Source organism: Loxodonta africana, chromosome 9 (genome assembly GCF_030014295.1).
Source record: "Loxodonta africana isolate mLoxAfr1 chromosome 9, mLoxAfr1.hap2, whole genome shotgun sequence".
Taxonomy (NCBI): domain Eukaryota; kingdom Metazoa; phylum Chordata; class Mammalia; order Proboscidea; family Elephantidae; genus Loxodonta; species Loxodonta africana.
The window spans coordinates 7,809,106-7,823,053 of NC_087350.1; the positions used below are offsets into that span (position 1 = coordinate 7,809,106).

At 41.8% G+C, this 13,948-nt stretch overlaps 1 protein-coding gene across 7 annotated transcripts in view; it reads left to right on the plus strand.

Moving 5' to 3' along the window:
• Positions 1-2,875: 2,875 nt before the first annotated feature.
• The window catches only part of SYK (spleen associated tyrosine kinase), a 133,298-nt gene continuing 122,225 nt past the window's right edge, over positions 2,876-13,948 (plus strand). Inside the window, exon 1 of one of the 7 annotated variants that reach the window (XM_064291034.1) lies at positions 2,876-2,989. Coding sequence is in view for 5 of the 7 variants with exons in the window: in XM_064291030.1 (XP_064147100.1) it covers positions 9,091-9,174 (84 nt within the window). In the remaining 2 variants the exon portion in view is untranslated. Of the gene's footprint in view, positions 2,990-8,874; positions 9,175-9,210; positions 9,511-13,948 lie in introns of those variants that run through there. The other 6 variants (XM_064291030.1, XM_064291027.1, XM_064291033.1 and 3 more) reach the window with 6 other exon arrangements.

Consider the following 13,948-nt stretch of genomic DNA (forward strand, 5'->3'; position numbering starts at 1 on the left):
TTACAGGCATACTAGTTAACTTTGAAAATGATGCACAGGCAAGAGGAACCACAGCAGTGTCCTAAAGGATGGCTTGCAGGTGGATTTAGAACCTCACCTCTCCTCCATCAACTCCTGCAACATCTCCATCAGCATCCCCTGAGGAAACACACAATTTTAGCAAAAGCCGGGTTTGCTCTTCAAGACCGGACCTCTAGTGCCCATTTCCAACTATCCTGACAACTCTAAAAAACACCTGTATAGACATTCTGCAGCTTTTATTAGGCGAGAATCACTAATTTGTCGGCTACCTGAAGCAAAATTAAGCCCAGTGGTTAACAAATATAATCACAATAAAAACCCTTCACTTAGGTTAAAAAATTTAATGGTGATGAATAGGAAAGAATGCCTAATAACATTTCAAGTGGAAAAGGCTTGAGGAGCTCCAAGCGAGCATCAGCACTCCCTGTCACTTCATTTTTCTCCGTGGCAATTACAACCTACCAAAACCGAACCGGTTGCCACTGAGTTGATTCTGACTCACAGCAACCCTATAGGACAGAGTGGAACCGTTCCGCAGGGTTTCCAAGGAGCAGCTGGTGGATCTGACTGCCAGGAAGCTCACGTAGCTCCTAACCGCTGTGCCAACAAAGTATCAATATTTTGATACTGTGTTTGGCTCAGAGTAAAACAGGCCCTGGCAACCAGTGTAGCCAAGAGAATGAGGGTCTGAAAACTGGTGGGAAAATTTTAAACAGGGATGTCCCACAGAAAAAAGGGGGGCAGGGAGGGGGGAGAGAGGCAATAAGATGGGTGTTTAAAAACATTTTAAGTGCTATAGAAAAATTATTAAATTTAATTTATTTAGCTCCAGAGGTTAGAATCAGTTATGAGTGGAAGGAAGCAAGTTAAACTCAGTATAAAGAACTTGCTAATAATTAAAGCACTTAAACAGTGGCTGCACTGAACCAGCGGGCCCCCCCCCCCCCACTGTCTGGTGAAGTCTCATGTCCCCTAAGGCAAAAGCCAAAAGCAAACCAGTGGCTACGGAGTGGATTTCCACTCAGGGCAATTCCAACCGTCAGAGTAGGATCGCACTCCACAGAGCTTTCAATAGCTGATCTTGCAAAACTGGATGACCACGCCTTTCTTCAGAGGTACCTCTGGAAAGATGCGAACCTCCGACTTGTTGGGTGGCGTTAAGTGTTTGTGCCACCCAGGGACTCCTGGCCTAAGACAGAAAGCCACTCTTCAGGATTCCACAGGCTCTATATGCTGCCTACAAGAGACACACCTGAGACTAAAAGACTAAAACGCAAAGAATGGGAAAATATACATATAGCAAGCAAACAGCAATCAAAAAAGAGCAGGAGTGGCAATATTAATTTCTTACAAAATAGACTTTAAAGTAAAATCCACCACAAAGGATAAGGAAGGAAACCATATAATGATTAAAGGGTCAATACTCCAGCAGAACATAACCATAATAAATATTTATGCACCCAACGATAAAAAATTAAAAAAAAATTTTTTTCCAACGATAGGGCTCCAAAATACATAAAACAAACTCTAGCAGCATTGAAAAGAGAGATATACAGCTCCACAATAATTGTAGGAGACTTCAACACACCACTTTCAGTGAAGGACAGAACATCCAGAAAGAAGCTCAGTAAAGACACAGAAGAACTAAACGCTATAATCAACTGGACCTCACAGACATATACAGAACACTCCACCCAACAGCAGCCAACTATACTTTCTTTTCCAACACACATGGAACGGTCTCCAGAATAGACCACGTATTAGGTCATAAATCAAGTCTTAAAAGAATCCAAAAACACCAAAATATAACAAAGCATCTTTCTGAACATAAAGCCATAGAAGTAGAAATCAATAACAGAAAAAGCAAGGAAAAAAAATCAAACATGGAAACTGAACAACACCTTGCTCACAAACAATTGGGTTATAGAAGAAATTAAAGATGGAATAAAGAAATTCATATAATCAAATGAGAATGAAAACACATCCTGCCAGAACCTTTGGGACTCAGCAAAGGTAGTGCTCAGAGGTCAATTTACAGCAATAAATGCACACATCCAAAAAGAAGGGCCAAAATCAAAGAATTAACCCTACAACTCAAACAAATAGAAAGGGAGCAGCAAAAGGATTCCACAGAGCTCCTGATCACCCTATCAGTGGGGACGTGTTGGGTTGGTGACTGTAAATAAACCATACAGTGAACAAGATTCTCTTCCTAAGCAATTTGACAGCCAACTGGGATAGTACTTTGGTGGCCCCTAAGTCAGAATGACTGGAAAGCAATGGGTTTGGTTTTAGGTTTTTAAGTCTTAAAAATAACAGACATAAGGCGAGAGAAAACCTTGTGGGCCTGCCAGCATTTCTTTTTGTTGGCAGTCCCACGTTCTTTACATATGAAGGTTCCTTAGCCTTGTCTTCTTTGCTTGAAAGGAGGCCCGAGCAGAGCTGGTTTTGAGGAGCGCCCCAGTCCCAGGCTCCCTCTCTCCCTCTCACCTGCGGGAGCCTCGGAGCCCCACCCGCAGGCCAGCCCAGCTGCGTGCACTCTCGGGCGGGGCGAGGCGGCGCGGGACCTCGCCCGCTCGCTCAGGGCGCACCCGCGCTGTCAGCCGGCAGGTCAGTGGCGGCGGGTTCGGGCGGAGGCGCGACCACCGGGAGGAAGTTCGGGCGTCTGTCCCGACGTTTTAAGGAAGTTGCCCAAAATGAGGAAGCGCCGGGCACCGGGCGGCTAAGGCAACAACGGCCCGCGGGAGGAGCGGCGAGCTGGAGGCTCGGAGCTGTCGCCCAGCAGACTCGGCGGACGCGCCCCCCTAGTGGCCCGCTCCAGCCTCAGGTCTCCCCGAGCCGCCCGGCCTGGCCTCGCGAGCCCCAGCACCAGCCGGGGCAGCCGGCACCCGCCTGAAGACGCGGCCCGCCCCACCGGGGCTGTGGGGCGCGCCCTGCGCCGGCTCCGCCCTCGCCTCACCTGGGACAGGTAGGTGTGGCCATGCGCGCGCTCCCTGCCCAAGGCTCGCGAGGACGCGGGGACGGGACGGGCCGGCGCGGCCGCATCCCGGGACCTCCGCAGGCCAGCGGCTTATTCGCCTTCTTTTGTTAGGAAAAGGAGCGGAAGGGAGCGAAGGTGCAGCTGTGTTCATCCTTTAAAAAAAAAAAAAAAAAATTTTTTTTTTTTTTTTACCCCTTTTTAAAAAAGGGGCTCAGTCACACCGGAGCAGTTACACTCAGGGCCCTTTAAAATCGGAAGTAAAATTTGATAAAACTATTTGAATAAAAATAGATAGGTTTTGCCAGGTTTTTCTCTAACCCTACTCTCAGAATTTAGCTCCTTTTATGGGAAAGCTGGGCTTGGATGCGGCCAGGGAGGAGTCGGGAAGTGGGCGCGACGGGGTTAGGGTCGAGCTGACTGTGAGAGGAGACAGGGACTCCTCTGGTGCCTCCGAGAGAGGAGACGGTGCAAAGGCCGCGCAAGTTTCCTGGGAGACACAGCGCTGGAATCAGGCGCCGCAAAAGAAACTAGATCTTGGAAATATGTTTCTCTTTGGCCATTTACACAATCCTCAGGAAAATTACACCAACGTATCTAATTTACTCAATGTAGAAGTGTTCATAAACCATCTAAGATTTCATATACGCATATTTTTTACTACGGAAAGAGCAGTTGGATAAGGAAAATGTGAAGGTTTCTGAATCGTTCTACTGCAATGTAGCATAATTGCTTTTTTGGATACATTCTCATTGTGAACTTACCAGCGGCCCACATGGAGAGCAAAAACGTTTGTGTAGTAAAATGTAAATTAGAAGTAAGTTTTGGCAATATGACTTCAACAACTTAACCCCACCTAAATAACTAAATAAATGTAAATTACTTGTTTGTTTAAATGTTCAAGAACTACAAGGACAATCTTTGGGAAAGTTAGGAATTTGAATCTTGTGTTTGAAACTGTTGCAGATTATTTCCTGAATTTTTCATGACTTGACAAAGATTCCATTGAACTCAAGTAAACTGTTGTTTAGAAAAGGTTGTCTTCTTTTTTTAACCCTCAAAGCATTTCAGTGTCTAGTTAAAAAGAGTTGGAGAAGGACCATATCTGAATCTTTATGTAAAAAAAAAAAAAAAAAAAAAAAGTCGTGCCTGGGAATGCCTGGAAGAGATGGAATCGATTCTTCTGTTTATTTTAGTAAGAACAAATCCAGTGATATTATTACACAGGTGCATTGCTTAAAAATTAAATACTCCCCCTAAAAAAGCCCAAATAGTGCATAACCGCGCTAAACCCGCCGCTGTCGAGCTGATTCCCACTCATAGCGTGGATGTATTTCTAGTTTAGCTATAACATTTAAATATTTGTAAACTGTCCACTGTTTTAGGTGAGAAACTTACCAGTTGCAATTATTTTATTTAATCATTTGTTTTACTTATATTATAATTTTGTTTTTATATATTTGGAGAAATTTTGCAGTAAAATAGAAATTGGTTTGTATTATCCCCTGTATTTGGAGTGCTTCGATAAATAAACCGGTTGCCCTCAAGTTGATGCTGACTCATGGAGACTCAGGAGTGTGTGTAGAGTAGGAGTGTATGTAGAGTAGGAGTGTGTGTCGAGTAGGAGTGTGCCCCACAGGGTTTTCAGTGGCTGTTTATTTATTTTTGGACGATCACCAGGGCTTTCTTCAGAGGCAACTCTGGGTGGACTCAAACCGCCTACCTTTCGTTTAGCAGCGAAGTCAAACCGCCAACCTTTGGTTTAGCAGTGAAGTCAAACCGTCAACCTTTCGTTTAGCAGCGAAGGCTTTAACCGTTTGTACCACCCCGCGACTCCACTTTGATATATAGGATTTTACAAATAGTCTTAATAATTACAATGTTTTTCGTGTTTTAAGCTATAATAAAACTGGGGTATATACCTTTAGGTCTTTACCTTTACCAACAGACGGAACTAGCAGAAATATTATTTTATCCCTAGATTTGCATTTCAGAAATTTCCCACTTTGGTTTTCTTTAGGCGCTTATTTAATATTCCAAATGTAGGTCTGGCTTCTCTGTTTTTTTAAAACCAAAAGCTCCTTAGTAGGACTGAAACTATGCAGCGCACAGCGCATGTGTTATCATCAGCCAAAACCGCTGTGCCAAGGCACGTTTTGGAATTCAGGATTTCCCAGAATGTAGAATTTAAATTGTGTTTAAACTTCCGAATTTAACATTTAAATTTAGAATATACATTTCAGAATTAAAAAAGACATTTCTCAGAATTTAAAAGATTTCTTTACATACAGGCCCCGTATATTACATACTGCTCCAACATAGTCTACGCAGCACCCTGTAATGCCACACATTCATATTTCTGCCCTAACAGTGTGAATATTCACACTCAGTAGAATAAAGACTATGAAGAGCTGTGTTTCTGTTTAGGCCAGGTGTTGTTACTAAATGAGGATCTCTAAAATTTACCAAAATACTTGCATTCAGAGCTTTTTGGAGTTGTGGCTAAGGGATTATGGATTTGTGTTGAACTTCATTGAGCTACTGTTTACCTTTGAAAGAAATCAAATTGCAGTTATATTGCACAATATCTCATACTTTCCAGTACTTAGATGGGGTCATTTCCCTCTTTTCAAGGAGTCTGAAAAAGCAAGATTTCATTGACTTCAATCGTATAGATCAAAGACTAAGTATAAATAAATATATTCAATAAACCTAGGTGTTTGGTAATTGATTATGCAAGATATAAGAACAATTAGTTGAATTGATGTAACACTATAGCATAATAGAAATAAGAGCAAATAAAAAACAACAAAATAGCATAAATTACTGGTTGTTTATAATATGTTAACTGTACCATCCACATTAATTCACACATCAACTCTCTGAAGTGGTTACTGTGTATTTTTTCAGTTTGAAGATGGGGAAACCAAGTTCCAGTTTTAGCAGTATGCCAGTAATCCCATAACTAGCAAGCAGTGTGCTTGAGACTCCAGGCTATCTTTGTGGTTAGGACATGGCTTTCTCTTTCAACTTTGTATAGCCCTTCTCTTCATTGAAACAAACAAACAGTTGCCATTCAGTGGGCCTGGTCATGGCATCTGTCTTAGGCTGGGTTCTCTAGAGGAGCAAAACCAGTGAAACATATATAAATATAAACAGAGAGATTAAGTCTCTCTATTTATAAATTTGTAATTTCAAGGAAATTGCTTACACAATTGTGGAGGCTGTCAAGTCCCAAATCCATGGATCAGGCTTCAGACTGGACACTTCTCCTGAATCGCGTGCTCCGGGGACTGACAAATGCCATAATCTACAGGTCAGGCGGCAGGCTGCTGAGTCCCCACATCTCAAAAATAGGAGGTCAGATGATGACAAGTTGGATGCAGGATCCAGAGAGAGATAGTGAGCCTTGCTGGAATATCCATTTACATACTGGAGGCAGGCCACACCCCCAAGGAAACTCTCCTTTCAACTGATTGGCTGTGCATATCAGATCTCATCACAGAGGTCATTACATTATTTCAGATCTCATCATGTAGGTGGTTACATTAGATTACATTATGGAAGAGCAAAAAGCCAGTGTCTGCCAAACCACTGAGAATCATAACCTAGCCAAGCTGACACATAACTTTTAACCATCACAGTCCACCCCTTGTCAACGTGGCACCTGAACACATCTCCCTAAACCATACATAATCCTAAATAAAGACAATTATAGTCATACTTGCACCTAACATCATATGACTAACACCCATATAACTGAAAATGCACTATCCCGGTTTACATCTTATATTTTATAAGTAATAGGATGAAGGAGGAAAACAAAAATATTTGCTATCTATCTGTCTATATGCATACATACACATATAATAAAACAAGAAAGAAATACTCATGACAATTACAGTCATCCTTTCTGCAATTGGTCACATGGTCGTAACTGGAATTTAGAACAACCCTCTTCTACCACCCATTTCGTATTCCCTTTTCCCTCAGCAAGCACCTTAGCTGGTTGTGGTTCTTTGCCTGTTGGGGTGACCCAAATCTACATTCCTGAAAGGTCTGGGTCATTAGCAGTCATGTCAAAATTGGGTTGCTGTAGTTTCCCGTTGACTTTAATCACATGGTATGGTTGTACTAAGGGATGTCCTAAAGGATCTTCTGTATTTCAGACATACTCTTCTTTACCTCCATTATGTAATGTCAATCCAGTTACCCCTTGGTAATCAGTATCAATCACACCAGCCAGTATGGTAACTCCCTTCTTTGCCTGTTGATCCAGAGGCATAAGGAGCCCAAAGTGGCCAGGTGGCATTCTTAGCTTCTAGTTCAATGGAATCAATGATGTGTCTCCAGGTGGGTGCATTCCTCCCTTTGGAACTGAGACCTCTAGACCTGCAGAGCATACAATGACCCCAGGCATGCAGAGTAGAACTGTGCTCCATAGGATTTACAATAGCTGATTTTTTGGAAGTAGATTGTTAAACCTTTTTTTCCAGGTGCCTCTAGGTGGACTCTTACCAACAACCTTCCTGTGAGCAGCAGAGAGAGTTAACCATTTGCCAACTGGGTTAACCACCCAGGGACTCCTAGGAAGTCCATGATTTTCTATTTATGAGTAATTTGATAATCTCTTTCCCTGAATCCTTATTTTGACACTGTCCTAGACCAATCAAGCTAAGTGAACCAAAGTCAGATTTATTGACTTGTTGCAACTAGAGAGACTGAACTCCAGGGGAACTGTGGAACATCTTGCCAGACAAAGGAAAAGAGAGAGTTGTTACAGGATTTGGAGAAGGCTGGAGTTTAGATGAAATTTAAATGCAATTTGATGGGCTCAAAGCAAAGAAGGCTGTGTGTAAAGGGCTCCCCATCAGGTCTGGACTGTGAAGTGGACCTAGGTCCTCTTTTCTTGGAAACTGCAATATTAAGATCGATACGGAATGTTGTGTACAAAAACCCCTTATCTGAAGACGTGCAAGTGGAGGCTGCATCTCTTTGTCAAAGTGACTTAGATCCTCCAGTAAGAGCAGGATGTTTCGTCCTTATTGATATCATTTCAAACGGTTAAGTTTCTGACGAGCTACCATTTTAGAGTAAGACAGCTGTAGGTCTTTTGGGAGAAATATTGTTTCCTGTTAACTTTGCAGTTGGTTTTATCTGTGTCTGTTATCTGTGCCTAATGAATGGCAAAGCAGATTTTTTTTACAATCCAAGATAATTTTTACTTTCTCAACTTTCGCCTTACATGTGTATATTTTTTTCTTTCAAACTACCCCCTAACTCACCTCCACTTCCTTTGTTTTCCATACTTTAACATTTTCCTCCACTTTCGGTTTGGTGGAAACCCTGGTGGTGTAGTGGTTAGGACCTACGGCTGTTAACCAAAAGGTTGGCAGTTTGAATCCACTAGGTGCTCCTTGGAAACCCTATGGGGTAGTTCTACTCTGTCCTATAGGTCGCTATGAGTCCAAATTGGTTTTTGTTTTGTTTTGTTTGGTTTAGCTGTAGCTGGGTGAAGGAAGAAAAAAAAAAGACATTCAGACTTGTGGGGGGAAATTTTTTTTAAATGTCTACATCCTGAGCTTTTTTTTTTTTTTTTTTTTTTGGTTTTTTCTTTCTTCTTAAGTAATTAAAATCAAACGGCAGCGTACCAAAGAGTGATTGGATTCAAACTGCTGACTTAATTCATCTCTTCTCATTTTACTCTCCCATCTTGAGTTTGACTTGGTTCTGTTTAACTTGGAAAAAGAGAAGCTTTTTGTTCGTTGTTTTTTTTTTTTTTTTTTTTTTTAAAGCTGAGAAATAGCGGGAAGATTAAGAAAAAGCTTGACTGAATCTTCAAAGAAAGTTATTTTGACATTGCATTATCAGGGAACTTTTCTGTATGCATATAATTTTGTCTGACAAAATCTTAGCTAGTATCTACTTCAAATCTTTTTGCCTTTAAAAATCTGTCGTGTAAGTTTTGTCTTACGTATCTTCAGAGGTGCTTGAATTGGAATCTTAAATATAATCTAATTTAGCCAAAGACAAAGATAAGAGTAGAAGGAAGAATTTTTTTTTTTATATTACAGTAGGTTTAACAAAGAAAAATGACTCTCCTGATTCTTTTATTTCTCGGAAACTATGTATTTATTTTGGGAGGCTGGCCAAAGGCTGATGATGGGAGGAGAAAGGTGAGGAGAATTGAGAATGTTGCTGATAACTGGATTACTAAAGGGGATGTATTCTGCGCGTTGGGACATGATGGATATATGTCTGGTGAGCTGTATTTTTGATCATCTGCATTGAGGACAGAACAAAGGTATCTAGTTCTGCTTCTGCCCTGGCTTGTGAAGCCAGAGAAGGTGGTACCTTTCTCTGTTGTACTCAGGGAACGGTGGAGGGAACCGGATGTGGGGATGATAGTGCACTTCTAGAGTGACGTGCTGAGTGTGAGGCGCCTTGATCTGAGCGCAAACCGAGCAGGCAAGCAGCAGGACCTCCAGGGAGAGCACTGGGCTGGCATTATGGTAAGTGGAACCCTAGACACAGATACAGTTAACTGAGGGGAGAGTGTCAAAGGAAGATTGCCTAGGGCAAAGTTTTAATCCAAAATCCGAAATGAAAACTAAATATTAAAATCCCACATTTAAATATCGGTTTATTAATCTGTACTCTGCATGCCTATAAAAAGCATTTGAGTGTCTAGCATATGAACTTCTACTTCCCTATTCTGTTTGTCAGAATTGATACATTTTCATTCTGTCTTGGCCAATCCGATAATTGATTAAATCTGCCTGTTCCTAATGAACTGCCCTGAAGATGTTCTGATGTGACCGGAGTTCATTTTTCTTTTTATTTCGCTGCTTTTATTTTTTATTTTACTGCTTCCCATCTTCTAGTACTGCTCCTCAAAAGCAATCTTTTCCTTTTGTAATCTATTTCATTTGGACTTTACCTTCTCGGTTCCTTATAGTATGCTTATTGGGAAATATTTTGATGCATCAATTTTAGACAGTGTCCGCTTACTTTGTGTCCTGAGAAATGCTAAGCTGGCACTTCTAGACTACAGTCCACTTTCTCAGCCCCTCCCTCACTACCCTGGAATAATTATTGTATAATTTCCAGATAAGATGTTATTTGGTATTTACTTTATTATGGTTATATAAATATTGCTTACTGTTACATCAGAAACCCTGGTGGTATAGCGGTTAAGTGCTACAGCTGCTAACCAAAGGGTTGGCAGTTCAAATCCACCAGGCACTCCTTGGAAACTCTATGGGGCAGTTCTACTCTGTCCTGTAGGGTACCAGGCACTCCTTGGAAACTCTATGGGGCAGTTCTACTCTGTCCTGTAGGGTCACTATGAGTCGGAATCTACTCGATGGCAACAGGCTTTTTTTTTTTTTTACTGTTACATCAAGGTGTGTGATATAATTACATTTTCTTCCTTGTACCTCTTTTTATTTTTCCTGGGATAAACAAATTTTTCTTGTTTTTATATTTTCTTAGTTTGCTCTGTGCGTGTTTTGATTTTCCCCTCAACTCTGACAGAATGGTACAATCCCTCTTAATGCAATTTTCCACATAGTCAAATATACCAAGTGATCTGTAGGCTCCATTTTCCTGTCTTTTTTTCTGGAATCTTCTGTCTTCTTACCGTAGTCTGACAGTTGCTCTTCAGTGTTGCTACACATCTGTTAAGAACTGACAATTGTTTGGGGGAATTTGTTTACTTAATGTATTTTCTGCAAATTGCTTCTCATATTCTTTGTTGCTTTACCCTTTGGGGTCTTTATATACTCCTATCAGCATTCAGGCACATCTTACCTATTCTGAATCCATTGTTGTAAATATTGGAAACATTTCCCCCAAGCTTTTGATTTATATGATTATTTGTTATTTATTGGTAGCATTGAACCTGTTTAATTTCTTCCATCAGGACATATTTTGCATCATACTTATTGAAAGATTTTTTTTAACTCCAATTTAGCGGTCAGCTTTTTTTTTATCTATATTTTAAGTGTGTTAGTTGTCACCTTTGTATTTGACCTTTTGGTAATGTAATGTTTTGTCATCTGATTGATGGAAGTACTTATTTTTCCTGGAATGGAGAGCCCACAGGGCTTTTTTCAGATTGTCCACCTTGACTCCCTTGATTAAGTGCTGTGCAATTTTAAATGCTCTTCCGAGAAAAGATTTCCATGCCCAAGTGAGTGTGAGAAATGCTAGACAGAATCAGGTTCAGTAAGCAGGGCTACATGCTGCTGGCTCCTTCAGAGTCTCTGTGGAGGTGATAGGTGAGGCCATTCTGCCAGAACACGTCACCCGCAGAATTTCCCACACATCTTGTGGGACCGTTGCTCTGGAAGCATACTTGGGCAATGCTGTGTGAACTTTGCCACTCGTTTTCTAAATCCTTAGGCTTTGCTTCGGTAGAGACAGAATGTTGTGGTCATTTTCATCCTAAATGCTAATAATATTTAAATCATCGTATTGGCATACAATAGTGGTTGAGAGTGAGGGTTCTGAGGTCCCCTTGGGTTCAAATCCCCACTCTGCGTTTTTAAGTCACTCTTCACATCTTTGTAAATGGAGTTACCACAGAGGGCTGAGATGACACATGATGGAGGTCTTATGTGCAGTGCCCTCAGCATGGTACCTGGTGTGTAGTCAAACTGACATAAATGTCACAGCCTCTTCTAAGAGTGGGGGTTCTGGGAATCTGCTCCCACGGTTTTGGTTGGAGGCTAATAATAACTGAAATGCTCCCATATAGGGTACAAATGAGAAAATCCGATGTCTGAAGTTAGCTTCTCTGATCTCCAAAATGTGACAACATTCTGTCATTTTCTTTCTGAGAAGTTTTTACTTGTTTAACGGATGTTAAACAAATTCACGACTGCTAGTTAAGAATATCGATCCTACAGGCAACACTGAGCCCTCCTTGATGACCCCCTCAGTCCCAGCCTTACCTCCATTCCCCTGGGGGAGGGCAGTTTGGTGTATTTACTTCCAGTCTTTCATCCTGTGCATTCATGTGTGTCTTAGTTATAACGGAAGGACCACAGTGGATGGCTTTAACAAAGAGCAATTTATTCTCTCATAGTCTAGGAATCTAGAAGTCTGAATTCACGGTGCCAGCTCTAGAAGAAGTCTTTCTCTCTCTTTCGGCTCTGGGGGAAGGTCCTTGTCATCAATCTCCCACTGGCCTAGGAGCTTCTCAGAGCAGGGACCTTGGGTCCAAAGGACATGCTCTGCTCTCAGCACTTCTTACTTGGTGGCATGAGGTCCCTATCTCTCTGTAGGTTTCTCTTTTCTTTTATCTCTTGTAAGATAAAAGGTGATAAAAGGTGATGCCGGCCATAACCCAGGGAAACTCCCCTTACATAAGATCAGGGCTGTGACCTGAGAAAAGGTATTGCATCCCACCCTAATCCTCTTTAACATAACCTAATTCTGCCTCATTAGCCACAGGCAGAAATTAGGATTTATAACACATAGGACAATTACATCAGATCACAAAATGGAGGACAGCCACACAATACTGGGAATCATGGCCTAGCCAAGTTGATACACGTTTTGGGGGGACGCTATTCAATCCATGGAAACCCTGGTGGCATAGTGGTTAAGTGCTATGGCTTCTAACCAAAATGCTGGCAGTTCGAATCCACCAGGCCCTACCTGGAAACCCGACGGGTCAGTTCTACTCTGTTCTGTAGAGTCGCTATGAGTCAGAATTGACTTGACGGCAATAGGTTTGGGTTTTTTTTTTTGGCTTATTCAGTCCATGACAATGTGTGTATATATGTATGTATCCTCAGAAGATCTAATGTTGGGGGGAGGGAAGAGTGTATCTTTAATACCAGTATCATTCTGCAACTTTCTGTTTTTATCAACAAATATTGAGTGGAGGGGGGTTTTCCATGTCAGTGAGCATTGTATTTTATTTCATGCAGTAGAAAATGATAGTTTATTGAGGGACATTTTGATTTTTTTCTAGTTTTTGGTATGTAATTTCATTGCAATGAATGCACTTTTCATTCTTTGGTCTATGCACTGTTCTTCATGAAGCCGTGAGGATAATCTTTATGTCAAGAAAGAGCTTCAGCCCTGGCCATTCTGCTATTCAGTTTTTTTTTTTTTTTAGCAATCAGGTAGTTTATTTTCAAGGGACATAATTAAGGCTTTATTTTTGAATGATGCATTAGGCTCTTGTATCTTTTAAAGCCAGCTCCAGTGCAAAAATTCTCTCTTTGCTCCCTCTGTGGTCTGGCATAGTTCATCAGTTTGCTCACTGGGTGTTTCTCAGTCATGGAGTTGGCTTTCCTGATGTTCTCGGTATTTCTCGGTTGTGTGCTGGTGTTGGTTTTTGATCCACCCCAGGAGTTAGTCTTCTAAGGCTGTATTTGTTGCTTGACTCTCTTGCAGCATGTTCCCCTTGGGCTAGGAGGGTTAGACATGTACTGAGCAGGATGAGCCAGTAGCCACATGTGGGGCCAGGGCAGGGGCCCCCTGCTCTTCTGGGCTGTGGCCACACCCTGCCTCTCCAAACCGAGCCAAACCCACTGCTCTTCCTTGGAAGCAGACTATTGTTCCTCCTTGGGGGGTGATGGAAGATGAGGAGTTAGAGAGGGCTTGATTGCCTGCTCCTGCATTGCTCCTCCTCCACCGCAACCCAGATCTCTGTCACTTCCAAGGCCACACACCCTTGGGTCTTTTCCCACTTTCCCAGCAGTCCTCAGCCACCTGCGTTTGAGTCTGTGGCTTCATCCTTTCCTTTGATCCTATCTTGCTTTGAGTCTCTCAGGGACAGTTTCCAACCCCTTCATGGTGTGCCTCCTTATTTTCCCACATGGTTATGGATTTATTTTCAGTGTTACTGTTTTTATAGTTGTTTCTTGTATTTCTGTGCATTTATAGCTGCTACATACACTTGAAGCGGAAGTCTGCCACTTCCTTTTTTTT